At 44.7% G+C, this 27,426-nt stretch overlaps 1 protein-coding gene and 1 long non-coding RNA gene across 3 annotated transcripts; one reads left to right on the top strand and one right to left on the bottom strand.

Moving 5' to 3' along the window:
* Positions 1-214: 214 nt before the first annotated feature.
* LOC147367648 (uncharacterized) lies at positions 215-17,327 on the bottom strand. Its single transcript, XR_015131944.1, has 2 exons — positions 17,053-17,327; positions 215-669 (listed from the first exon to the last, which is right to left on the bottom strand). It is a non-coding gene; the product is annotated as an uncharacterized LOC147367648 (long non-coding RNA).
* Positions 13,498-24,951, top strand: NXNL2 (nucleoredoxin like 2). Of its 2 annotated transcripts, none has more exons than XM_086315667.1 (3): positions 13,498-17,264; positions 17,668-18,020; positions 24,088-24,951. In XM_086315667.1, the coding sequence occupies exons 1-3, from the start codon at positions 17,181-17,183 to the stop codon at positions 24,254-24,256; spliced, it is 606 nt and encodes a 201-aa protein (XP_086171793.1). In that variant the 5' UTR covers positions 13,498-17,180; the 3' UTR covers positions 24,257-24,951. The 2 variants fall into 2 exon arrangements, with proteins under 2 accessions (XP_086171793.1, XP_086171792.1); XM_086315666.1 differs by lacking the exon at positions 13,498-17,264 and adding an exon at positions 17,336-17,563.
* Positions 24,952-27,426: the final 2,475 nt, after the last annotated feature.

Raw genomic sequence — 27,426 nt, 5'->3', positions numbered from 1 at the left:
AGACAAGAATATTGGAGTGGGTTGCCATGCCCTCCTCCTGGGGAGATTCCTGACCCAGGGATCGAACCTGAGTCTCCTGCATTGGCAGGTGGGTTCTTTAGCACTAGCACCGTCTAAAATAACACTAATAAACCCATTAAATGTTAATTCACATATTTTTAAAAAAATGATGTTTTACCAGTAATTATTTTGTTTGAAGAAGAGTGTCACTGTGTGCCTTTTTGCAAATCTCTTTAATGGCTGGCTTAATAAAAGATAGCTGGATTATAATATCTACTTCTGCATCCAATCTTCTGTGATGGGTTTTATTTTTCATTTTATTTATTTTTGGCTGCATTGAGTCTTCATTGCTGCACGCAGGCTTTCTCTAGTTGCTCTCTGCAGGCTTCTCATTGCTGCAGTTTCTCTTGTTGTGGAGCATGGGCTCTAGGCGTGCAGGCATGTGGTTCAGCAGTTGGTGCTTGAGGGTTCTAGGGCACAGGCTCAGTAGTTGTGGCCCATGGACTTAATTGCTTTGCTGCATACTATGGCATATGGGATCTTCCCAGATTAGGGATCGAACCCAGGTCTCCTGCATTGGCAGGCAGATTCTTTACCACTGAGCCACAAGGGAAGCCTGATAGGTTGTTTTGATTGAAGTATATGAAGAAAATCCAACCTCACTTAGATCTGTAGTTTTAAAAGAGAAGAGAATTTGAAAAGCCTTTCAGATAGTTGTGAATCCTTCTTTGATATGACATCAACACTTGACTAGTGGTAGCTTCTTAAAGGTTAGCTGCAATATGCAATCTGAAATCATATCAATGGACTTTTTGTCCTCCATTAAAATAAAATCAGTTAGAGTATCTTGCACTTTGAACAGATTTTTCAATCTGTGCATGGTTTTGTACAAAAATGCATTGGCCATTTGGAAAATATTGGTTCACTAAGGTACATGGAACTTCCAAATGTTGATCTAATTATTACAGAACATGAAACAAATCACAATTGTTAATATCACTACCCACCTCTCAAGTATTTTAATGATTGAAAGGCTCTTGAGCTCATGGTTCTTGGTATAAGCTTTTCAAAATTTCAATTTTTGCTTGAAAGATTGAATGGTATCACAGGCAACAAAAAATGTCAATCGTTTTTCTTGAATCGACAGGCTCCATTTATTCATTTCTGAGAAAACATCTGCCAAATACCCAAGTCTAAATATTCAGTTTGTCTGCTAATTGTTCTTTCAGGAAGAAATGATGTTCCATGAAAAAGTGGCTAGTTTGGCTTGCTATTCAAACAATTGCACAAGTGTTTTTCCTCAAGAAAACCATAGTGTTTTGGGATGCAACAAAAGTCCTTTTTGTGAACTTTCCATTTTGTCATACAGAATACAAAACACTTGTACTCAGAGATTGAGAGTTAATAAATTAATAACTCATAGCATCATCATGAGCGAAACTGGCCTTTGTTTTTTAAGTGTGTGAATGCATGTGAGGGAGGAATATGATCTACAGTACAGTCTGGTGCTGCTGGCTTGATTCAGGTTGTGCCAGCAGTTTTACCCATTGTTTCTTTTATACCATTTGGGCAAATGTCAGTGCAATGAACGTGAATACCATTTTAGTGTTATTATGAAAACAGTTTCTACCCTGTAAGCCATCTGAAAGGCTCTTGGGTCACACAGTGTTCTGCAGAACATACTTTGAAAACCCCTGAGATAGGTTTTTTCTTTTTTCTTTCTTTCATTTTACTTTTTCTCTTTTTGATTTTTATTTCTTCTTCCAGTTTTATTGAGATATGTTACAGCACTGTATAAATTTAAGGTGTACAGTGTAATGATTGGAATGATCATCACAATAAGTTTAGTGAGCATGCTTCATCTCATATAGATACAAAATTAAAGAAAGAAAAATTTTTCATTGTTATGAGAACTCTTAGAATTTACTCTCCTAATGACTTTCATATATAACATGTTAATTGCTCAGTTGTGTCTGACTCTTTGTGACCCCATGGACTGTAGCCTGCCAGACTCCTCTGTCTGTGGAATTCTCCAGGCAAGAATACTGGAGTGGGTAGCCATTCCCTTTTCCAGGGGATCTCCCCAATCCAGGGACTGAACCCATGTTTCTTGCCTTGCAGGCAGATTATTTTGGTCTGAGCCACCAGGGAAGTCCCATCATATATAACATACAACAATATTAATTAGTGGTTTATTTTTCTTATAAGCCATCTTGCCAGCCTTCTGGAGATAGGTAAGCTCCAGACAGGGGGTTCTGCTTATTCCTTTTGTACCACTGAAAGAAGATTCCAGGAAAAGCCTTACTTCCCACTGGTCAGGCCTGCAGGAGGATCAGAAAGGAAGCATTTGGGTTTTCATACTTCTTGGGTGGGTGGGGGGAATGGCAGCAGAGAGAATGGAGGATGGGGTTAGTGAGGGGAAGCCTCAGTGCCTGAACAAGGAAAGTATTTCTGGGCTTCACCATTTCTCATTTTAATAAAACAAAAGTCCACATTTCTGATTTTACAGTTTCTTTTTTAAAGAGAGGAGCTACATATATTGCTTTGTTTCTGCGATACCTTATGAGACTTTTTGGAGGACTGAATAAGATAACACGAAATAGGGGATGCACATAACACAGTGCCTGGCACATATCATGGATTAAATGCCATCATCATCACATATACCAGGCATCCAGGGCCCTGCCTGAGCTGGCACAATCAGCCTTCCACCATCCTCTCCATCCACCCTCCTGACAAATGTCCACCCAAGCCAAATCGAGATGCTTGCCATTTCCTCTCCCCAGTCTGCTTGAGTTCAACTCCCACCACCTCTTTCTTGGGCTCCTGTCTCTACAAAGTCTCCCAATCCTCCTCCTTGAAATAATTGTCCTTCCTCTAGACTCATGTTATGTCCTGAATCATATCCCGCAAGGAATATATATCGATGTCCTGATCCCCAGAACTTCAGAATGTGACCTTATTTGGAAATTGGGGCATTGCAGATGTGATTAAAGTTAAAATGATGGTCTACTGCAGGAGACTGGGCCCATGATCCAGTGTGACCAGTGTCACAAAAAGGCCCTGTGAAGGTGGAGGGCTGGAGAGATGAATCTGCAAGCCAAGGGACACCAGCAATTGCTGCAAACTCCTGGAAGCCAGAAAGAGGCAAGCACGGATTCCACTACTGACTTCAGAGGGCAAGGGTTCCTCTTGGATCCCAGCTCTACTCTCTTTGCATTTTGATCTCTCTGACTTTATTTTACATACCTGTATTTTGTTTGTCGAAGCTTCTTGATAAGTCCCCCTTCTATCTGAAGGGGAGAAATCTGTGCTTCTCTGTGTTTTAGGCAGCAATGGCACCCGACTCCAGTACTCTTGCCTGGAAAATCCCATGGACGGAGGAGCCTGGTGGGCTCCAGTCCATGGGGTCGCTAAGAGTCGGACACGACTGAGCGACTTCACTTTCACTTTTCACTTTCATGCATTGGAGAAGGAAATGGCAACCCACTCCAGTGTTCTTGCCTGGAGAATCCCAGGGACGGCGGAGCCTGATGGGCTGCCATCATGGGGTCGCACAGAGTTGGACACAACTGAAGTGACTTAGCAGTAGCAGCAGCAGGATTACTGGGACTTCCCTGGTGGCTCAGTGGTAAAGAATCCACCTGCCAATGCAGTAGGATTCAATCCCTGGGTCGGGAAGATCCCCTCCCTGGGGGAGGGCATGGCAACCTACTCCATTATTTTTGCCTGGAGAATCCCATGGACAGAGGGGCCTGGCGTGCTACAGTCCAGGGGGTTGCAAAAGAGTCAGACATGACTTAATGACTTAACAGCAACAGGATTACTCTCCTCAGAGATTGTTTTAGGGAATTCAAAGGCAAAGATGGGTTCTACCTGGTCTAAAACTCTTTCTTCACTGTCCTCCAGAATACCTGTTTCTGGAGACTTCCCTGTCAGTCCAGTGGTTAAGACTCTGTGCTTTCAAAGCAGGGCATTTGGATTTGATCCCTGGTTGGAGAACCAAGATCCTACAGGCTGAGTGGTATGGCCAAAAGAAAAAGCAATCCTGTTTCCCATGTGTATACCCATTATGGACCAGGAACTTGGCCTTTCTGGGTAATGGGTGAACTTTTGGATAATTTGGAACTGTTAATGGCCACTTTGGGGAAACCTCAATTTAGACAAGTCAACCTGAAGGGGCATCCTTGAAAAAAGGACCTCACATCTTTCAGAGACAGTGGAAAGCAGTCTTTGATTGGTATGCAGAAACAAAGACAAAATGATTCCAAAAATATCTTTTCTAAAAGAATCCTTACAGCATTAAAAAACAAAAACAAAAAAAACTTTAGCAAAAAACTGGTCACCTGAGCAGGTAAACTTAGTCCAGCAGCCAGAAACACAGTTAGTATCCAGCTATTCTTTTGGGTTTTGTATTATTGTACCTGAGACATGGCTAAAATTTTTAAGTGAAAGCTATAAGGTCTCTGTTTGTGTCGGTCTATATTATTATGTGTATCTCTTCAAGTATTTATATTATGTATGCATTATTTTTTAAAGTGTTCTATTTAATTGGCTAAAAGAAGAATAAGTGATTATAAAAAGTATTTGCAAAATACAGAAATATAGAATCTAACACAAATATTTTTTAAGTTCACATGATCTGGGGTAATCTTGGGTAAATAAAATGTAGTTTAAGTGTGTTGGTTTAATAAAACAGGAATGTCTTCAGAATTGCCAGCATTAAATGTAACACAAACATGCAATTTTTCCTACCTAGGTTTACTATTCAAATTAGGTCATCCTATCTCTACATTGGCAAAGTAATGTCTCTGCTTTTGAATATGCTATCTAGGTTGGTCATAACTTTCCTTCCAAGGAGTAAGCGTCTTTTAATTTCATGGCTGCGGTCACCATCTGCAGTGATTTTGGAGCCCCAAAATATAAAGTCTGACACTGTTTCCACTGTTACCCCGTCTATTTCCCATGAAGTGATGGGACCAGATGCCATGATCTTTGTTTTCTGAATGTTGAGCTTTAAGCCAACTTTTTCACTCTCCACTTTCACTTTCATCAAGAAGCTTTTTAGTTCCTCTTCACTTTCTGCCATAAGGGTGGTGTCATCTGCGAGAGTTGGACTGTGAAGAAGGCTGAGTGCCGAAGAATTGAATCCTTTGAACTGTGGTGTTGGAGAAGACTCTTGAGAGTCCCTTGGACTGCAAGGAGATCCAACCAGTCCATTCTGAAGGAGATCAGCCCTAGGATTTCTTTGGAAGGAATGATGCTAAAGCTGAAACTCCAGTACTTTGGCCACCTCATGTGAAGAGTTGACTCATTGGAAAAGACTCTGATGCTGGGAGGGATTGGGGGGCAGGAGGGGAAGGGGACGACAGAGGATGAGATGGGTGGATGGCATCACTGACTCGATGGACGTGAGTCTGGGTGAACTCCGGGAGTTGGCGATGGACAGGGAGGCCTGGCGTGCTGCGATTCATGGGGTCGCAAAGAGTCGGACACGACTGAGCAACTGAACTGACTGATCTCTACATTACAAAATTGTCAATAAGAAAAATAACTTAAGATAATGGTTAGCTGTTTGATGTCTAACCTAGGCATAATTGTTAAGAGTAATTTAAATAAGATAAAATTTACACTAAGTTTAACTATATAATGGATATATTTTGAATATTTAGGTCATATCGGATAAAGTAGTATACTGAGATTTTGATCACTAAACAGCAGTTTGTCTACTTTTAGCTTTTAATTTTTATGGAGAGACAGTGGATATCTGGGTCTGTAATCAATATATCATTTGACACATTAACAAAAGGATGCTATGAAAAAATGTCTCTACCAAGTATAGATTTTTATAATTATGTACAGTTGGCCCTGTGCATCCTTGGGTTCTGCAAGCATGGATTCAACTAACTGTGGATCGAAAATATTCAGAAAAAAATTTCAGAAAGTATGCCACATGTTGGCAACTATATACATAGCATTTATACTGCATTAAGTATCATAGGTAGTTTAGAGACGATTTAAAGTGTATAGGAGAATGTGTGTAGATTTTGCAAATATACATCATTTTGGAGAGGGAAATGGCAACCCACTCCAGTATTCTTGCCTGGAAAAATCACATGGATGGAGCAGCCTGGTGGGCTATAGTCCATGGGGTCTTTGAGTTGGACACGACTTAGCGACTATACAGCAACAACAATGATATACATCATTTTATGTAAAGGACTTGAGCATCTGCAATTTTAGTATCCATTGGGGTCTGGAGTCAATCCCTAGAAGGTACAGAGGAGCCATTGTATTTATACATTTGCTAATCTACTGCTGCTGCTGCTGCTAAGTCACTTCTGTCGTGTCCGACTCTGTGCGACACCATAGACGGCAGCCCACCAGGCTCCCCCATCCCTGGGATTCTCCAGGCAAGAACACTGGAGTGGGTTGCCATTTCCTCCTCCAATGCATGAAAGTGAAAAGTGAAAGTGAAGTCGCTCAGTCGTGTCCGACTCTAGCAACCCCATGGACTCCTCCATCCATGGGATTTTCCAGGCAAGAGTACTGGAGTGGGGTGCCATTGCCTTCTCCTGCTAATCTACTACATGATGTTAATAGGTGATCGTTCACTAGGGCCTGCTTCCTAGTTTTCACTGGGAAGTAAAGATTGTAATAGTTAAAATTTATAATCAATATGTAAAAATAGAACTACTGGTAACAATAAGAACAAAGGAAAACAACTTTGTATATAACATATGTGAAGAAAATGGGATATATTTTTATATGAAGAGTATGCAAGTAATATAGAATGTGTTTTTGTTAAAAGAGAGGGATGTTGTCTAAAATAAAATGACTGGTTGTTCAAGAATAAGAAGAGAAAAAATAAGACAAAACCTAAATGGATATAGAAAACTGCAGGAGGTTTATGGAAAATATATTTTATGTTGTGAGGTCACAGCTGGCCAAAAATGAATAGATACAAGGGTTTTTAAAAAATGAGCTTTAATAAATAGGGTACTTATGTAAAACTAAAACAATGCTCTTTCATCTGCTAAAAGGACAAAGTTTGGTTAGACTCTTAGTCTGCTCTTGCTGATTTTGAAAGGTTTTTCTTTACTTTTTAAGTAGTCTGCCTAGAAAACAAAGATTCTGTTGTTTATGAAAATAATTTCCTGTGCTTCATGTTGTCTCTATTGAGTCTGATTACTTAAGAAAACTGAGTCTTCTCTATTAAAAGAGCTAGGGTTTTTTACAACTACAGCTGACCTTTGAACAACATGGGTTTGAACTGCACAGGTTCACTTATACTCATATTTTTTAATAAATAGGTATTATGATACTACAATATCCAAGGTTGGTTGGATCCAAGGATACCGAATCTCAGATTTGGAGGGCCAACTATAGAGCTACATGTGGATTTTTGACTGCACAGAGGGTTGTGCTCCTGCCTTCATGTTGTTCAAGGGTCAGCTGTATATAACTTTTTGTATTTGCCTTTGAAATCTTTTCATTGTCACTTTGGTTGAATGAATAATGAAGTGTTGTTTTACAGTGAACTGTGATCTTATTTGATCAAGTGTCTTAAACATTTTGACATTTTTGACACAGTTCCCAAAATCAATTATGAAAGTCTTTTTGATCTCAGAGTAACTTTGGGATTTTTCCAGAGGGTCCCTGGAAGATCTCAAGAGAATTGCTCTCCCTCCCTATAATTTATTAGGCTTAATTTATTAGGTTTTTAGGCTTATTTTAAATGTTAAGTTACAGGGGAAACATAATCAAAATAAAAACTGTTTAACTTTCTTAGATTTTATTTACATGGTTATATATTAACATAAGTAATTCAGAAATTATGTGAAATTCCTAAAAATCCAATATGTCCTGCTGTAATGTTATCAGTCATAACTTCAGTTATTATGTTATAGTATTGAAAGTGAAAGTTGCTCAGTTATGGACTACACAGTCCATGGAGTTCTCCAGGTCAGAATACCGGAGTGGGTAGCCTATCCCTTCTCCAGGGGATCTTCCCAACCCAGGAATCAAACCGGGGTCTCCTGCATTGCAGGCAGATTCTTTACCAGCTGAGCTACCAGGGAAGCCCAACATCACAAAATAAACGTTTGCTTCTCAATTGCATTATGATTATTATTATTTTGGTCTATTTTAACCATGGCTATTTTTAAGCCTTTTGTCACCCTCAGACAGGTATTTTTCATTCTCTATTCTTCTCTGAATGCACTTACAATCAACTACAGATGAAAATGCTTCATCTTCAAAGAGATTCATGAAAGGACCCTGACAACATGACAAGTACTCTAACTGGTTTTTTGGTTCAAGTCGCGATCTGAGTTACAGGGTTTCAGTCCCATTTCTAAAAGCAACCATTTAATAGTGTCTTTAGAGTGGAAAGGCAATTGAGAGAGGGGATTATTAGAATAAGTATTCAAATAAAGGAGTATTAAAAGGAGTAGGAGTTAAAGTTTTTGTCCCTTTTATATCATTAACCTTTAGTTAACCATCTGCAAATCTTTCCATTAGGCTATTTTGGAATTCTGAAGCCTTTTGGGGCTTCTGTATACCAATTAAAATAGATACAGTGGTTTGAAATAAGAGCTCTCTAAAACGTTAACAATTTGAAGACTTTTGAATTCTGAGGATCCAAGGAGCTAGCTCTTGCCTACAAATATTTCCCTCTGCTAATCTAATTTTAGAAAAGAGAAAAACTTACTGCTGTTATTTCCAGTAGACCCTGCAGACAGAGATCCAGAAGTCTGCAACCCACTCCAGTATTTTTGCCTGGAGATATTCCATGGACAGAGGAGCCTGGAGAGCTACAGTCCATGGGGTGGCAAAGAGTCAGACACAACTTGGCAACTAAACAAGAACTAAACAAGAATTTTATGTGAAAAATTTCTGGAGAGCCAGAAGAACCCAATTTTTGCCATTTCAGGGTCTGATTTCCTTCAATTTCTAATCAAGTACTTGTAAGCATATATAAACCCAGCTGGTATTCCCATAGGTGACTGTCTGCATGGGACCTGTTTGGCTTTTGAGTACAATTTCCCATTACTAATTTGGTAGGCTAATTCAGATATGAAATATGATCTGAACAACTTTCTGAGGCCAGTGTGGTAGATCAAATGTGTGCTGCTTCTGAGTCTAGATCCCCAAGGGGTTACCCTTGGGTCAATTCAACTCTGATACTTCTCAGTTTCTCCCTGTTGCAGTCTAAAACTGCCATCGGCGCTAGGTTATCAGCCTCTGTCTCAGCCCTTGAACCTCCTCACCTCACCATGAGCAGTATTTACTTGATGGTGGTAGAGGTCAGTCTCTCTTGTTCTTTGGAGCTGAATAATTCAGTCTCATTTCATCAGCAGAAGTTTTACTCAGGCCATATATCAACTAGTTTAAAACAAACTTAACAAAACCCCAGCCATCCATGTTTCCCTGGATGTCTTGCCCAGATGCCTTTAGGCCCCTGCCTAGGAAATGCACTGGTGCCCATTACAACTTCAAGAAAACAGCTGGAATAAAATTTTCAGGACCATCACTCAAATAACGGGATGCAATATCAGGAGAACTCATCAGAATACCTGAGCAGTGATAAAAAGGTAGTGGGGTTCAATGGATCCTATGCTGGTTTCAGGTAGGTTCCAGGTGTCCCCTGTTGGATATCTCTGATATTCTGCTGACCACACCATACATATCATGAAAAATTGATCAGTTGATCTAAGAAAAATTTTGAGTCAAATTGAGAGTTATAACATGGGAACAACCATCCAGAAAGCTCCAAGAACTGTTCTGCCTGTTAGAGGTCAGAGTGAAGTTATTTAAGCTTTTGAGACAGAGGTTGTTGTTGTTTAGTTGCTAAGTTGTGTCCAACTCTTTGCAACCCCATGGACTGTAGCCCTCCAGACTCCTCTGTCCATGGAATATTTCCATGCAAAAATACTGGAGTGGGTTGCTATTTCCTTCTCCAGTGGATCTTTCGAACCCCGAGTCTCCTTCTGCATTAGCTTTTACTGCTGAGTCACTAGGAAAGCTTGAGATTAAGGGCTATACGTTAAATGAAGTATTATTGATAGTTCATGTAACCACATCCATGTGTAATGGGTCATCATGGTCCCTTACAAGGTTAAGAAGGGAGGTTATCTCCTAACGAGGTCAGGTTAATGTGAATGCACACTACACACTAAAAGGGAGGGAGGAGCCCAAAAGAGGAAAGAAGAATTTTATGTTTATTTTTTTTCTCATCTTGTCACGGAATATGAATTTTATTTCATCACCACTTACAGACCTCAGAGCACTCACTACAACAGATCATATGTGGACAACCTCCATTTCTGTTGCTGTATGGTACACGTGAGGACATGATTAAAGACCGTCAAACTGCAAACAAGGAAAATCCATCAGATTGAAACTGCCAGCCTCATTCCATCATCTAAAGATGCCTCAAACTCAAATCTAGAAATTTTCTCAACTAGCTGTTCTCCAAGCTTGGAAACTGAATTTATAATTTGCTTGAACTCTTAACCTTTGTTTTTCTTCTGTTTTCATACCTATTTGCCCACATAATATAGAGGTCAAATTTAGGTGGATGCTCACCTAACATCACCTCTTGAAAGAAAACATTTCCATGTTCATCCATTCCTAAATAATAATGATGTGTGTTTGCTAATACATCATGCTATATCTATGTAAATAAAGATAATATAGATTGACTTAGACAAGTAAAACCTGTATTTGATTAGAACCTAAGTTATTTTATTGGTGAAATTTTGGCTTAAAAACAAATCTTGGCTTCTCGGAATCTCTGCTAAGGGGAGTTTTACAATCCTTGGCTATTTTCCTCCTCATCCTCATCATATTAACCTGTCTAGTTTGTTGTATTCTCTCAAGGTTTTCAATACCTTTTGGTAGCCACTCACACTTCAAATGACATCTGTCAGGATTGGACAACCTAACGAACTTAATGATTGACATCCAATGTGTATGATGCTGATGCAACTGTTGGTAACAGTGACTACAATGACCCTCTGTCCTGATGATTCAATTAGCTGAAACATCCAATATCTGATTCTTCACCCTGGTGGCAACAACAGTGGGAACTGAGAGTAATACCATATAGTTGGTCACACTCCCAACTTGCTGAGAGAATGATTAAACTTTTGGCTGTTGGTGATTGATCCAACCTCCATTCCCTTTTTCTTCCCCAAGGGACAGGATGGTTGGGATTGAAAGCTCAAACCTTCTAAGCACCTGGTTAACTCCTTTGGTAACCAGGCCCGGTCCTCTGGAGCATTTCAAAAACCTCATTAACATAAAAAAGATACCTTTATTCCTCTCATCACTTAGGAAATCCCAAGGGTTTTAGGAGCTCTGCACCAGGATTGGGGAACAAAGACCACATAAAGATTTTTTTTTGTTATTAATAACAATATCACAAGAAGTCACTGGATTAAGGAGCCTTAATCCAATAGACTATGGCTTTATAAGGGGAGGAAGATATCTCTTCCTCCTCTCTCCTCACTCACCTCTCTCTCTCTGCCATATGTGGACATAGTGAAAAGATGGCTGAAAAGCCAAGAAGGAAGCTCTCACCAGAACCTTGAACTTGGACATCCAACTCCAAAACTGTAAGAAAGTAACCTTCTGTTGTTTGATCTGCCCAGGGCGTGTCCTTTGTTATGGTAGCCCAAGCTAAGTGAGACACACTGCCATCTTCTGCACCTGTTCTGCATTTTCTGTTCTAAGCCATCTGGTGGAGCAATCCAACTGCTTCTAGAATTATCTAAAAGCATCACTGGGAAGAACTAATGGGACCAAGGAGCACTTCCTTGTCCATCACGAGGCCTGTGTGAAGTGCTAAACATTATCATCTCTGAGAAGCTGGTATCCATTGAGGATGACTTGCCCCCGGCCCCACAGCTCATCATTGATAAACCCAGGCTTCTGTTTGTCACTTCAACGTCCTTTCCCTGCAATGGGCCAACCACTGTTTTGAAAAATGAGTCACAAAAACCTCATGATACCAATCCTTAGGAACAAATATTTAAATACAGGAAAATAAGTAAGCATGAATATTTAAAACCGGGAAATTCAGAATGTAATATTTGCACACTAGGATATCTAATTTGTTTGCTATGCTGATCAGAGCAGAACAAAGTTCTCATGGTTCTATTTATATATTCGTAAGGAGTAGTACACAGAAATGAACCATCATTTGTACATTTTGGCAATGAAAAGAAAAAGTCAACTTTATGTCAAGCAGCTGAGGGTACCATATTCTTCACACGTTCCTCTTGTGTCACGCAGAAGAAATTCAGTGTGTCAACAAAAGAGGACAGAGCAGAAGTGCACTGATGGGAACTTCAAACATTCCTGCTTAGAAAAGGAATTTCACTAGTGAGAAATAGCCTCATTCAGAAGTGGAGAGAGTGTGCATGCTGAACACAGAAATGCAGAGCCATAATTTTACTGGAGCGTTTCTCCTTGGAGAGCCTTTGAAGACCCCACATACGCAGCCAGCCAGTAGTTAGCTCTGGAAACATTCTGCCTGTCAGTCTATGTCATGGTTATAAGCAAACTGAGGTGTCACAGTCTTTGATGACTGTTCAGAAGAAATAGAGCCAGACCCTAGTTAAAGGCAGATAAGATTTTATTCATACTACTGCAATAAGGGGAAAGAGTTGAGCTCAATTCCTAAGGCAGGAAAAAGTGGGAATTTATGGCTAAGAAAGGGGAGTCAGTCAGTCAGTCCAGTTGCTCTGTTGTGTCCAACTCTTTGCAACTCCATGAACCGCAGCACGCCAGGCCTTCCTGTCCATCACCAAGAGTTATCAAATGGAAGACTACTGAGAGGGACATCAAGGGTGAGCTACTCTTACTAAATCTACCTAGGATTCTTGCTGAAGGCAGGCCAGAGTGGTCAGTTCAGGGGTGAGGGATGACAGCAGGATTCTTGGCGAGGACTGGCTGAGGCAGGCCAATGATGGGCCCTGAATGAAACCGCAGAACACATCTCAGAGCTCAGTGGCTCTCATGTTCTTTCTGTTTCAGTGTGGAAAGAATTCAGGGAGAGGCAAAGTGATAGATAAGAAGTGATTTATTTGAGGGGATATATGTATACCTATTGGAGAAGGCAATGGCACCCCACTGCAGTACTCTTGCCTGGAAAATCCCATGGACGGAGGAGCCTGGTGGGCTGCAGCCCATGGGGTCGCTAAGAGTCGGATATGACTGAGCGACTTCACTTTCACTTTTCACTTTCATGCATTGGAGAAGGAAATGGCAACCCACTCCAGTGTTCTTGCCTGGAGAATCCCAGGGATGGGGGAGCCTGGTGGGCTGCCGTCTATGGGGTCGCACAGAGTCGGACACGACTGAAGCGACTTAGCAGCAGCAGCAGCAGCATGTATACCTATGGCTGATTCATGTTGAGATTTGACAGAAAACAACAAAATTCTGTAAAGCAATTATCCTTCAATTAAAAATATTATAAATAAATTTTTTAAAAAGAAGTGATTTATTTGTATAAGATGCTTGTGAAGGATACACGTGGGCAGGTAAAAGGGCTCTGCTCTGAGAACTTAGTAGGCTACATTTTTACAATCAAAGGAAAAGTGGGATGGGGGAGAAGACCATCTCTTCTTCATTCTTTTTAAAAATCAATCAGTTAATTAATTTTTGACTATGGTGGGTCTTTGCTGCTGTGAGGGCTTTTCTCTAGTTGTGGCAAGCAGGGGCTACTCTCTAGTTGCGGTGCGTGGTCTTCTCATTACAGTGGCTTCTCTTGTTGCAGAACACGGGCTCTAGGGTGTGTGGGCTTCAGTATTTGTGACACATGGGCTAAACAGGATGGATCCCAGGCTCTAGAACACTGGCTTAGAAGTTGTGATGCAGGGTTAAATTGCTCCAGGGCAGGTGGGATCTTCCTACACCAGGGATTGAACCCATGTCTCCTGCACCGGCAGGTGGATTCTTTACCACTGAGCCACGAGGAAAGCCCTCTCATTCTTTTTAAAAAGTATTCATCTATTTATTTGGCTGCCACAGGTCTTGATTGCAGTGTTTGCATCATGTTGCATCATGCAGGATCTTTTGTTGAGGCACGTGGGCTCTCTCCAGTTGTGGTGCATGGGCTTAGTTGCCTGTGGCATGTGGCATTTCAGTTCCCCAACCAAGGATTGAACCTGTGCCCCCGGCATTGCAAGGCAGATTCTTAATCACTGGACCACCAGGGAAGTCTCCTCTTCCTCATTCTAGACTAGACATCAAGCTTCCTTCATCAGCTACTCCTCCACCCTGGGTGGTACAGTTTTTTGATTGCTACGTAATCAGACTGGGATTGTCAAGGTGCTATTCAAATCAGCAGAAGGGTGGTAACATATGCTAAAATATGGTTAATCATCTCAAGCTTCTGTATAATGAGGGTCTTCTACTTTGGAATGTTGCCTTTCCTATATATATATATATATTTATATTTATATACACACACATAAATAATTTTATTTATTTAATTATTGGCTGTTCTGGGTCTTCATTGTTGCAAGAGGGCTTTCTCTAGTTGAGGAGAGCAGGGGTTACTCTCTCTTGTTGCGGAGCACAGGCTCTAGGGCACTTGAATTTCTATAGTTGAGGTGCATGGGCTTAATAGTTGTGGCTCTTGGGTGTTAGAGCATGGGCTCAGTAGTTGTTGTACACAGGCATAGCTGCCCTGAGGCATGTGGGATCTTCCCAACCCTGGGATCGAACCTGTGTCCTCTGCATTGGCAGGCAGATTCTTAACCACTGGACCACAAGGGAAGCCCTATTTTTGTTTTTAGTTCATATACAGAGGAACATGTGCTAGGGATCATTAACTTACTGACCTCAACCAGCAGGATGCAGGTGTCACTGACTTGACACACAGTTTTGTTATTAAGCAAGCCTGCTTTGTTTCACAATTTTCTGATTGCTTTCTTGATGATCATTCACTTACAATGGTCTCTCAAAGCCCCCTAAAGTTCCCCGTCTATTTATAATTTCCTAGTGGGATTTTTAAACTAGCTATTTGACTGTCTTACTCTAGACTTATCATGAAGACAAGGCCTAGTGGAGAAGAGGGTTCAGAGGAGCCTGTCTAAAGTTTGATCGAGGAAACCCTTTAACAGAACTGAAGTTATCAGACAGAGACAATGCAGAAAATGTTGCCCTTAAATTCAGGTGGGAAATGGGTAATAAGGTAGAGTATGTGAACAGTAAATTATTTTTAGAGTAATGGCAGGGGTCTGGGAGAGGAGGCAGGGGAGGGAGGCAGGTGTGAGGAGGCCCTCATGGAGCTGCTCTCAAGCATCAGGAGTAAGAATGTTGTTCAGTTCCGCTGAGATTATCCAGGACACATAAAGCTGGTTAGCAGAGGCCAGCAATCCAGCCACCCTTTGATGCCCTGGAAGGAAGTCAGGTATGAACGGATGCTGCATGTCTCAGCTGGGGTTAGTCACCCTATCCTGTTTCCAGGACTCCATTTATGGCTGTTCTTGTGCTCAGTGGAGGAAAAGGGGTAGGAGACTTGGTTCCAGAAGAGGCAAGGAAAGGGTTCTGGGCTTCCTCTCATAGCATCTGCAGCCCTCTCCCACCTTAAGGATCAGCCAGTGCGATGGGTCAGAAGCAAATGACACAGGATCATGGCTCAGGAAGGGCCTTGGGAAAGTTCCTTCACAGACTGGTTGAGAATATCCAGTAGATGCAGAGCTGGAGGAGAGCTGAGCCGCGCCTATGTTTCTCTTGAGGGGGTTCTTGAGGGCGGGGTCCCCGACTTACACACACACACACACACACACACACACACGCACTCACTCAAAGCAGTCACAAGAGGAGGGTCCCTAGGTGCGGAGAAGTGCTGGCTTGCTCTTCTCCCCAGGATTTCTCTTCCCTGGAGGGCTGTGCCCCTTTCACCACGGTAACTGAGTGGGGCTGTGCTCCCAGGAAGGGACATCTACTCCTCCCCCAAGCACTCGGAGGGCACATAATACTTATACCCCAAATCGGGAATTTGTTGGTGGGCAGGTGGCATCATCACTAAAAGGAATGTTCCCTACTTTCCCCACTATGGTGATAAACGAATAAAAGCCAAACATGAAAAATACAGTCCTCACGATATTTAGTTTCGCTACATTTATCTTAGTTCTGAGTTTTAAGAAATGTCAGGGACCTGTACATGCAAGATTTATAGTGCTTGTAGTTCCTCTCAATCTTTTCCTCCCTTCCATTTCGCCTACAAATCCCCCCTTCTTCCAAGAGGACAGTGAATCGGAGCTTTGGCAGCACGCTTCATGGAACAGCATCAACCCTCGGAGAGAATTTCCCTTAGCCCTGGCTCTGCCAAGCGCAGGTACACAACCAACCGAGGAGGTGGGGCTAGTAGTGAAAACTGTCCGCGCATTTTCGTCCCATTTCCCTGGGAAGCCGAGGGGACAGCGGGTGGCTGGAGGAAGTTCATCTGCGGGCGACCCCGCCTTCACCATCCGCGCTTCCTTTCCCTCCTCGTACCATCGCAAGGGCTCTGTATTTTCCTTATTCACCTTTTTTTTTTTTTTCCTCTTGTCCCCGCGGGAACATAAGCACCGCGAGGCTGGGCTCGAGACGGGACTCAGGGCGAGAGGAGCTCGGTCGGCGTCCAACGGCAGGGTGGTGGGATCCTGTCCTTACATGTTTGATGTTTTGCTCATCATAAACTTTTTTTGCATTAACATCAGAATACTATTTTTTTTTTCAGAATACTATTTAAATTGACCACTGAACTTTTTTTTTTTTTTTGGCTCTAAATCTTTTAAAATGAGTCCCGCGCGAATGCCTCACCCATCCCGGGCAGGAAGTTGAAGCTGTTTCGCTCGCTACTGAATCCCAGTGCCGGGCACAGTAATACTCTGGTTCTCCGAATAAAACATTCTTTAAGAACCGCCCCTAATTTCTTGCAGGGACCCTCTCTGCCAGGGCGCAGTACTTCGGGACAAACCTCGAGAAAGAACAGGGCCCAGGTCTCCCCAGCGCTGGATCCCTGCCCCCTACAGATCGAACCGCTCTTACCTTTCCTCGCTGGTGGGACCCCTGGGACAGGTGGGAAGGGATTGAGCGCCGACTGGGGCGAGCGCCCCGGGGACTTAGGGCGAGGGCGCGGCGGGAGGGGCCCAGGGGAGGGCGCGGAGGGGGAGGGCATGCGAGGGTGGCGGAGAAGAGTGCGTCGCCCAGGAGCGCGGAGGCGGCGAGCAGCGAGCAGCGCAGGGCACAGAGCTGCGCAGGTAGGTGGGACGTGCAAAGGGTCGCGGAGGAAGGAGTGGGGCGGGGCGCCGAGGCAGGAGGGGGCGGTGCAGAGGCAGAAGGGGGCGGGGCAGGGGCGGGGCGGCTCGGTTCCCTGGAGGCTGGTGCTGCGGTTGTTGGTGCTACGGCCGCTACACCTGGGGTCGCGGGTGTTTGTGAGTGTTTCCCCTTACCCCAGCGCGGACGTCCCTGCTCCCGCCGGAGGCCGAGGCTCAGGCTGGTGCAGAGGTTCGGGCACCCGGTGGTGCGAAGGGAGCCAGACATCGCTGCCCGCCCGCAGGTGACCGTTCCCCCGCAGGGATCAGCCACCTGAGTTCATTCACCCAGATCCGCTCCTCCGCTAGGATCCGGGCCCCGCGCTCACCGCCCCGCCTCTCCCCTCAGGTGTCCTTCTGCCGCAGGTGTCCTCCCCCGCAGGTGTCCCCGCGCCCGGACATGGTGGACGTGCTGGGCGGGCGGCGCCTGGTGACCTGCGACGGCGCGTGGGTGGAGGCCGAGGCGGCGCTGCAGAACAAGGTGGTGGCGCTATACTTCGCCGCGGGCCGGTGCGCGCCCAGCCGCGACTTCACGCCGCTGCTCTGCGACTTCTACGAGGAGCTCGTGGACGAGGCGCGGCCGCCGGCGCCCTTCGAGGTGGTCTTCGTGTCCGCCGACGGCAGCGCGCAGGAAATGCTGGAATTCATGAAGGAACTGCACGGTGCCTGGCTGGCGCTGCCCTTCCACGACCCCTACCGGCAGTGAGTGGAGGCAGTGTGTGTGGGAGGTGCTGGGAGCTCCCACACCAACCCCCACCCCAGTCCCTCTTCTCCGGGCTTCTCCCAACTCTCAGGGCCTCTTTGATAGCCTCCATCCCCACCCCTTCGTGTTTGAGCCTCTTTGCTTTGGCTTCCCAGGGAGGCTCTAGCGTTGGCTGACGGGGAACTCGGTGGGCGCGGACCTTGGTCCACCTTCGTCTTTGGTTCAGTAGATCTGAGGCTCTGGGAATCTGAATGTATAAGTTCTGGTGATGATTATTCTGCGGCAGGGAGCCCACTCGAGTAATCATAGCCCTGAGGTGCTGCACCCGACTATGCAGGGAGGGCTTCCCAGGTGCCTCAGCTGTAAAGAATCTGCCTGCCAATGCAGGAGACACAATCGCCGCAGATTCCATCTGTGGGTTGGGAAGATCCCCCGGAGGAGGAAATGGCAACCCACTCCAGTATTCTTGCCTGGAGAATCCCATGGACAGAGGAGCCCGGCGGGCTACAGGCCGTAGGGTCCTCAAAGATTCGGACACAGCATTGAGCACACAGGCACTGCACAGGGAAGACACTGACGCTTATCTGGAGAGTAAGAGAGGGAGATCCAGAATGGATGCTCAGGTCAGAACTGGAGATGAGGGGTGGACTACCCTGTCCCAGTAGCCTGGGCCTGGGTACCAGGTGCTGGGAGAAGGGTCAGGACTCAAGTCCTGGAGGAAACTACTGTAAGCCAGGTTGCAATTTCAGTTTTATTGACAGTGACCGAAATTTCATAAAGGTGTCTCCTGCTCCTATACCTGTAAGAAGCAGCAGCTTCCTGGACTCTTGAGACAGATGTCAGAGGTGACAAAAATCCATGCTCCCTGAAGGGATCTTGCCCCACCCTTGCTTTTAGAAAAATATGTGACATGGATTTCGGAATTTGTGAACAAACTAGAAATTGACCCTAGCGCTCAACTTTTTTTTTCATTTTCATTTTTTTTTTGCCATTCTGTGTACCATGTGGAATCTTAGTTTCCCAACCACGGATTGAGCCCACAGGCCCTGCACTAGAAGCTCAGAATCTTAACCACTGTACCTCTAGGGGAGTCCCAGCCCTGGTGTTCTGTTGGCTGTGGTCATGGGATCTATGGAGGGGAGGAGGGAGAAGGTGGGGGGGTGGTGTGTTAGGGAAGAGAGAGGACATGGGAGGACTTTGTGGAGGATTGGAAGAGGGAAGTGGGGCACAGGCACCGATTGTCTGGAATGCTGGGGTCACCTGTGGTGTAAGAGTCCAGACTGAGGTTAATTGTTCTTCACCAAGTACATTACCCCACCATCCCCTTAACAGATATGGAGGCGAATTTCTGGATTTTTTTTTTTTTTAATAGCACCACGTGGTACATTTTTCTGGGAATTAGTTTTCAATTGTGACGTTCTCCCAAATTAATTATTCTGAAATGGTTTTCCTTCTGGACACTTAAAAATGAAAGCTAACTTTGGAAAGTTCCCTGGAGGAATAATTTTTCCCAAGCACATGCTTTTGCTGATGCCAAGCAAAAGGTGAGGCCCAGGCCCTTCAAGGGAGGTTACCTGCTTCCCAAGGCCTCACTCAAGGCAGGACTAGGAAAAGTCATCCATGATACATCCAAATGACCATGATTTACTTGGTTGAAAGTTCCTATAGCTTCACATCTAGTGGTAGTTGTAAAAGGAGTTTTGATTTGCTTAGCGTTCAAGTTACACACCGCTTTTGAAAGAATACACTTATTTTTGAAAGTGACAGTGTTAGTAATCAAGCAAAGAGCTCAGGCCCCCGGCAGAATTCAGTTGTGGGATCTATTTGTGGGGTGACTGTAGGCAAGGTATTCAGTTGCTGAGTATAATGACATGGCACGTGATGGATGAGAACTGCACTGATGCACGCATTCAGAGCTATGCCAGCTGGTTGTGTAGCAGCACTTTCCGTGTTGCCCATTTCACTGATGTGCTATTGAAGTGCAGAGATGGGTGCCCCTGGCTCTGGAGCCAGTCCTTTCTGCTCCAGCTTCCTCTCCCAGGGGACACTGAGCCTCAGGACAGTCTTGCTGGGGGTGGGGATAAGGGTGGGGTTGGGGGGCTTACAGCGTGCTCTCTGCTTCCTGGATTAACTGGTCAAGGCCCTTTGGTCCACTGCAGGTGCTGAGCTGTTTAGGGCCCGGCATGGGGCTGCACTAGGCCCTGGCCATCTCCGGCTGCCAGCCTCACCTAGGAGGAATCTGATAAGGGTTGGGGGGTGGGCAGGGTGGGAGGCAGCAGTTTGGGGAGAAGTTAGTTCCTGGGGCCTCCCCTTCCCAGATTGAACTTTGTTAATCCTGTCATTGCAATTTATAAATTAGGAAATGTGGTATTCTGTGGGAAATTCTTGGAGCTAAGCCCTAAATTTTGCTTATCCCAGCCTGCATTTTGAAATCAGATCGCGAGCAAAAATGGAAGTAACAGCCACCAAGGAGAACTAAAGTATGTAGGAAGCCTCCAGGAGGCCTTTTGAGAAGTTCTCAATATGTGCAGAGCATGGCATTCTTCTTGGTGCTGTGAGAAGGTGAGGGACCCGGGCTGTCTTTTTTCAGTGGTCCACACGTGTCATCTGCTGTCCTCTGGTTTTCTGATGACCTGCCTGAGGCTCATGCGTCCATGCATACTAAGTCGCTTCAGTTCGTGTGTGACTCTTTGCAACCCTATAGCCTGCCAGACTCCTCTGTCCAGGGGATTCTCCCAGGCAAGAATACTGGAGTGGGTAGCCATTCCCTTCTCCAGGGGATCTTCCCAATCCAGGGATTGAAACCACATCTTTTACGTCTCCTACATTTGCAGATCAGTTCTTTACCACTAGCACCGCTTGGGAAGGTTTGCCTTAGGCTCAGGAGGTGGTAGATCACCACAGAGGCACTCCACCCCACTAAGCTTACCCTGGGCATGGCTGGAGGCGGTGACGATGGAGATGCAACTGCAAGAAGAAACTTTCTAGAACCGCTCACCTCAAGCTCGGTCAGATCTTGGCTGTCCAGAGAAGAATGCACACAAGACCCAACCCCAAGTGCCACCCTTCTGCCTAGAGAGGCAAATATCTAGTGACGTGCCTATAGCGAGGGGCAGTGGGGGCCCAGGGTGGGCTCTCAGGTCCTGCCTTGATGCCTGTGTGTGCAGCTGGGCGAGAGGTCTGAGCAAGGGGGCAGCGTTGAAGACAGATTCTGTCCTGCCTTCCCTCCCTCTTTTTATGAGCCAAGTAAGGAATAAAGAAAAATCCCTGACTTTGCCAGCAGGAATTTCTGTTGCATGCTGCCAGGCATGCAAGACCCACTCAGTCCATGTCTCACACATCCCCCTCCAGTATTTGACCCTCACTCATTTTATTTCTTGTTGTCTCGTTTACATCTGTGTTCTGGTCAGACTTGACAACTAATATGCCAAAATACTCCACACACTTTCCCACCTCCAAAGGTCTTACACATGCGGCATCCTCCAACCCTGGAGCCTCCCACTTCTCTTCCTAGGAGCTCTCCCTTTGTGCCCCCGGGGACACAGGGCACATGTCTGGCTCCTGAGGCCTATGCCCTCCATAGCTTGAGCCAGCGCCACTCCTGTTGTCGGAGTGTGTGTCTGGTGGGGGCGGTGGTCTCTGTAGTCCCAGAGGTTGAACTAGACATTGTTCAGGGCTTGGCACCTGCAGGGCACTTGTTTGATGGATACTTGAAGCAAGTAGAGAGATTTGCTCGGTAACAGCCTGGCTACCAGTGGCTGAGATGGAAAGAGACTGGAGCCAGAAGTTGCCATGACAACCCAGAAGCAGTTGTGCCAGGGATAAGGATGCACTGCTTTAGATGAAGGGAGGGAGCCAGTGCTTCAACTGAATGCAGGGTGAGGAGGGAATGGACTCTCACATTTCCCTGAAATGGTTAAAATGCTGAGTTATCACTTCATTCTGCCCAGCAACAAGGCTTTCCTTTCTGAGGCTTGGTCTACTCTCTCTGGACACAGCTCCCAGAGGAGACAGAGATGACTTCATGGTTCCAGGGTAACACCTGTCACCAGGCAGAGGCTGCCGGGGTGGGGATGTAGGGTCCACACTGGGTGATTCTCTGAAGAGAAGCTGGAGCAATGAAATGTCTTCAGACCTCCTCCTCACTCCTCCAAGGCCTGCCTGACTCCTGATGTCCCTGTGTTGTCCCTTTTTCCTTCTCAGTCTCGATAGAGCTTTTCTCTGTTTCTTAGTCTAAGAGCCGGGTTTTGTTTTGTTGCTCACCCCATGTGGATTCATTTCCTACTCCAGTGATTTCTGTCCTCTGTCTTCTTTTGCCTTCTTTCTACTTTCTCTATAATTGCTTCATCACTGTTTTTCTGGTTTCTTGAATTAAACGCAGAACTCATCTATATAGAGGCCTTTTAGTTTTAGACAAGAATATGTAAGATAACTCTCTGTGTCTAATTGTACCTATAGCTTGGGACCCATAGTATATTCCATATTGCCCTGTTCTAATTATTTTGTAAGTCTGCTTTACAATTTCATAGATAACATATGGTTATTTAGTTTTTAACTCATTCCAAAAATTATTGCTTGTTGCTTTCCAGTTCTATTATGTTATGGTCTGATTAAGCAATCTGCACTGATTACTTGAAACTTATTAAGATCCCTTTATGACCAACAACATGGCTGGTGTTGTCACCATTTCATAGATGCGTGAAAGCAAGGCATATTTTCTCTGTTGGGTGTAGATACTGTTTTTTTTTTTTTCCAGTTTGAATTAAGATTTGTCTTGGAGCAGGATACCAGAAAGCAGCAGGAAGAACCTGATGGAGGTGTCACAGGGGAGGTTTGGTAACAGGAGGGTCTCAAATGCATTTCTTCTTCCTCTCAGGTTCACAACCCTGAGGGCGCCAGATAAGGGAAATCAGATTACTGCTAACCTGAGGCCCTGGCAAACTGGTAACAGGACGGGATTTGCACCCACCTGTCCTGTCCTGAGGGCGATAATCCCTGTGAAGGTTATGGGGAGATTTGCAAAACTGAGAAGGCAGACACTCCTTTCCCTAAATGAATACAAATAATTTTGTAAAATGGTCACACAAGGGGTTATTACATGTGAAGGTAAAATGTTTCACCCATAATGTTAATCAGCATGTCCTTGAATTTACAGGATAGAAAGTCTAGTAAGCCTTTGCATTTGTCTAAAACTTATGGAATTTTAACTTTTACCATTATAGGTACCTGATGTATTTAAACCTCTTGAGATGTAGGAAGGATCCAAATTTATTGGGTTACTTGTGGGTTTAAAATTGCACTGTGTCATTCGGCAGCCACTAGCTACATGTGACTACTTAAATTTAAAATAGACTGAAATAGGGAATTCCGTGGTGGTCTAGTGGTCAACTTCCCTAGTGGTCAACTTCCCTCCTGTCTTAGTGGGTAAAGCATCTGCCTGCAGTGCAGGAGACCCGGGTTTGATCCCTGAGTTGGGAAGATCCCCTGAAGAAGGAAATGGCAACCCACTCCAGTATTCTTGCCTGGAAAATCCCATGGACAGAGGAGCCTGGTAGGCTACAGTCCATAGGGTCTCAAAGAGTCAGACACTACTGAGCGACTTCACTTTCTTTTCACTTTCTAGTGGTTATGACTTGGTGCTCTTACTTCCATGGCTGGGTTCAATTCCTGGTTAGGGAACTAAGATCCTGCAAGCCGCTTGGCACAGCCAGAAAATACATAAACAAACAAATAACATGAACTAAAACCAAAAATTCAATTCCTCAGGCTCACCAGCCAGATTTCAAGTGCTCAGTCATCGCGGGTAACCATGGCTATGACGTTGAGTAGCACAGATGCAGAACGGTTTCATCACCAGATGCTCCTCTGGGACAGCATTGGCTGAGAACCAGCCAGCAGCAAGAAGAGCCCACAGGAATCCTCACCCCAGTGGGAGGGCTCACCGGGCGGGCTGGGTGCTAAGGCTTTGCGGGCTCAGCTGGCTCTGGGGAGGCGCCGGTCCCTGCAGACGTGCAGCGGCCTGGCCTGTCCCACGCTGACCCTCCGCCGCCCTCTTCTCTCCCACAGCGAGCTGAGGACCAGGTACCACATCACGGCCATCCCCAGGCTTGTGATCCTGAAGCCCAGCGGGGAGGTCATCACCGACAAAGGGCGGAAGCAGATCCGGGAGCGGGGGCTGGCCTGCTTCCAGAACTGGGTGGAGGCAGCGGACATCTTCCAGAATTTCTCCGGTTGAGCAGAGGGCGGGTCTCCAGGGGGCCCGGACAGGTGTGCAGTCACTCCTGTTGCTGCAGCCTCAACCCAGCAGAGAAGAAGAGCATCCTGTTTCTCTGTGTTGGTGGTTTCTTTTAGAGCAGAAGCACTCATCTGTGATGGAAAGAAAATGTTGCTCAGGGAATGGCCTCCCTCTAGCTTTGTTGGTAGTTATTTTTATTATTCTTAGCATAGCTTTCTCCACATGAGCTTAAGTGTGTTCACAATGAGCTATTGGAAATCTATGCAAAACATGAATTTATTATACAAGCTCTTCAGGTAAAATGGCATATTTATTGATACATTTTTTTCTGGAGATGTCTTTATTTTCCTTTTATTTTTTTTAACTGAAGGATAATTGCTTTACAGAATTTTCTTGTTTTCTGTCAAACCTCAACATGAATCAGCCATAGGTATACATATATCCCTTCCCTTTTGAACCTCCTTCCCCTGGAAACTTGCATTACCATATGTAAAATAGATAGACGATGGGAATTTGCTATATGGCTCAGGAAACTCAAACAGGGGCTCTATATCAACCTAGAGGGGTAGAATGGGGAAGGGAATGGGAGGGGAGGTTCAAAAGAGATGTCTTTATTTTAATGATATGCTCTCATGACTATATTTGTTACTAAAGTTTGTACAGTCTTTTCGCTTTAATAAACACACCTATCTGCACCTGGAGCCCTCTGATATCCTTCTTTCAAACCAAGTGCCTTTATGAGGAAAGTGAAACACTCAAGAAATACCATTCTCAAACACTTTGTTTTGTTTTTCAAAAGGGATAGTTTTTAATTATAGGTCTTCTTGGGAATTTTTCTTCTGTTTGTTTTCTTACACTTTTAGTAGCATCATATCTTAGAAAAGAAAATTTCAAGGCTGCATACTCATATCTTCAAGATCAAATCTCCCCATCTTCTAAAAGATGCTGATTAATCCAGGTAGACAAAAGTTCACACACAATCTTTCATTTTTTAGAATTTCTATTGAAATGTAGTTGATTTACAATGTTGTGTTAGTTTCAGGTGTACAACAAAGTGATTCATTTATACATTGGAGAAGGCAATGGCACCCCACTCTAGTACTCTTGCCTGGAAAATTCCATGGACGGAGGAGCCTGGTAGGCTGCAGTCCATGGGGTCGCTAAGAGTAAGACAAGACTGAGTAACTTCACTTTCACTTTTCACTTTTCACTTTCATGCATTGGAGAAGGAAATGGCAACCCACTCCAGTGTTCTTGCCTGGAGAATCCCAGGGACGGGGGAGCCTGGTGGGCTGCTGTCTATGGGGTCGCACAGAGTTGGACATGTATACAAATATACATATATTCTTTTTTAACATTTTCCCTTATTATAAGATTATTATATTTTTATTTATTATATTTTATAAGATTATTGTATTATTATTATAAGGTTATTACAAGATATTGAGTAGAATTCCCTGTGCTATTCGGTAGGTCCTTGTTGGTTATCTATTTTATATACAGTTGTGTGTATCTTTGCTGATAACAGGAGGGATGTGTGCAGTGCCTGCCTGCTGGAGGTGGCCAGCCGTGATCTGATCCACGTGATTGGAGTCGTGAAATACCAGGCACCCACCTCTAGCCCAGTTCCCATCTGCCAACCCACTTGGCTCACTGGGTCCCTCGCCAGGGATCTGGAGCAAAGCTGTCCCTTGTAGGACCCAGGAACCCCCACATTCCCTAAGGAGGCCCTCTGTAGAGCAATGCTGGGTGAAGTGAAGAAGGCTGCTGGGCTGCTCAGGTAACCCAGAATGTGAGAGTTGAATCCAAGAGGGTGAGGCCGTGTCATTGGTTAATTATATCAGGGCCAGGGAACTCCACAGCACAGTCACCTTGATGTGCTCTCCCCACCGTCAGTCAGGTTCCCCATGGATTGACTAAAGATATATTTGATGAAGCTAACCTGGTCATTATTTGCCCCAGAAATAAAGCTTAAAAGTACAGTTTTCCTCTCAAAACAAAAGATGGCATATTTCACTTAATTTTGGTATTTTCCCCAGTACCATGGTGTTAGCTACTCTCTTTATCATATCACATGGTTATCACTTGATCTTATCCAAAAGGCTGAGAAGCAGAGACATCACTTTGCTGACAAAGGTCCGTCTAGTCAAAGCTATGATTTTTCCAGTAGTCATGTATGAATGTGAGAGTTGGACCATAAAGAAGGCTGAGCACTGAAGAATTAATGCTTTTGAACTGTGATGCTGGAGAAGACTCTTGCGAATCCCTTGGACAGCAAAGAGATCAAACCAGTCAATCTTAAAGGAAGTCATCTCTGAATATTCATTGGAAGGACTGATGCTGAAGCTGAAGCTCCAATACTTTGGTCATCTGATGTGAAGAGAAGACTCATTGGAAAAGACTGTGATGCTGGAAAAGATTGAAGGCAAGAGGAAATGGGGGCAACAGAGGATGAGATGGTTGGATGGCATCACTTACTCAGTGAACATGAGTTTGAGCAAACTCTGGGAGATGGTGAAGGACAGGGAAACCTGGCATGCTGTAGTCCGTCTGGTCGCAAAGATTCGGACATGACTGAGTGACTGAACAGCAACAACAGTGGTTACCACTGCTTTTTTGTGATGAAATAATGTAAGATCGGATTACAGTAATTCAAATCACACATTTTGGGAGGGGGTGTGGGCATTTCTTGTAGGTGTAACATCCTGGTGGGTGGATGCACACATATGCATGCATGTTTTGTGTGTGTGTGTGTGAACCACAACCAGACTTCTTAAAAAGTGTAGGTAAGTTCCTCCTGGTAAACATGCTCATTAGTTGCCATGATGGAGCCCAAGCACCGTGGTTACCCCTGAGGCTGGAGCATCACACTGCTTTCAGCTTGGGAGCTGCATGGGGTTGTGTGTGTGGAAAGCATTCAGCACCTGGAGGGAGGGAGAGGTCCCGGCAGAGGCCACCCCACATCTGCACCGAAGTAGCACATTGGAGGTTAGGGTTTCCACATGTGAATTTTAGGGGCACACGAATATTCAGACCACAGTAGTGGCCCCACCCTAGCCCTGCATTCCATCAAAATTCCTGGGTCTCTCTGTGTGTGCTGATTTTACAGAAGTACTGCTCTACAAGGTGTCTGTCTACTAAATTTTGTGAAATCATTTACACTGAGCCTA

This window comes from Bos grunniens, chromosome 8 (genome assembly GCF_055505025.1).
Source record: "Bos grunniens cultivar Pamir isolate PY7600 chromosome 8, Bosgru_T2T1.0, whole genome shotgun sequence".
NCBI lineage: Eukaryota > Metazoa > Chordata > Mammalia > Artiodactyla > Bovidae > Bos > Bos grunniens.
The sequence above is the reverse complement of the archived record's forward strand: the minus strand, read 5'-3'. Positions and strand labels throughout refer to the sequence as shown.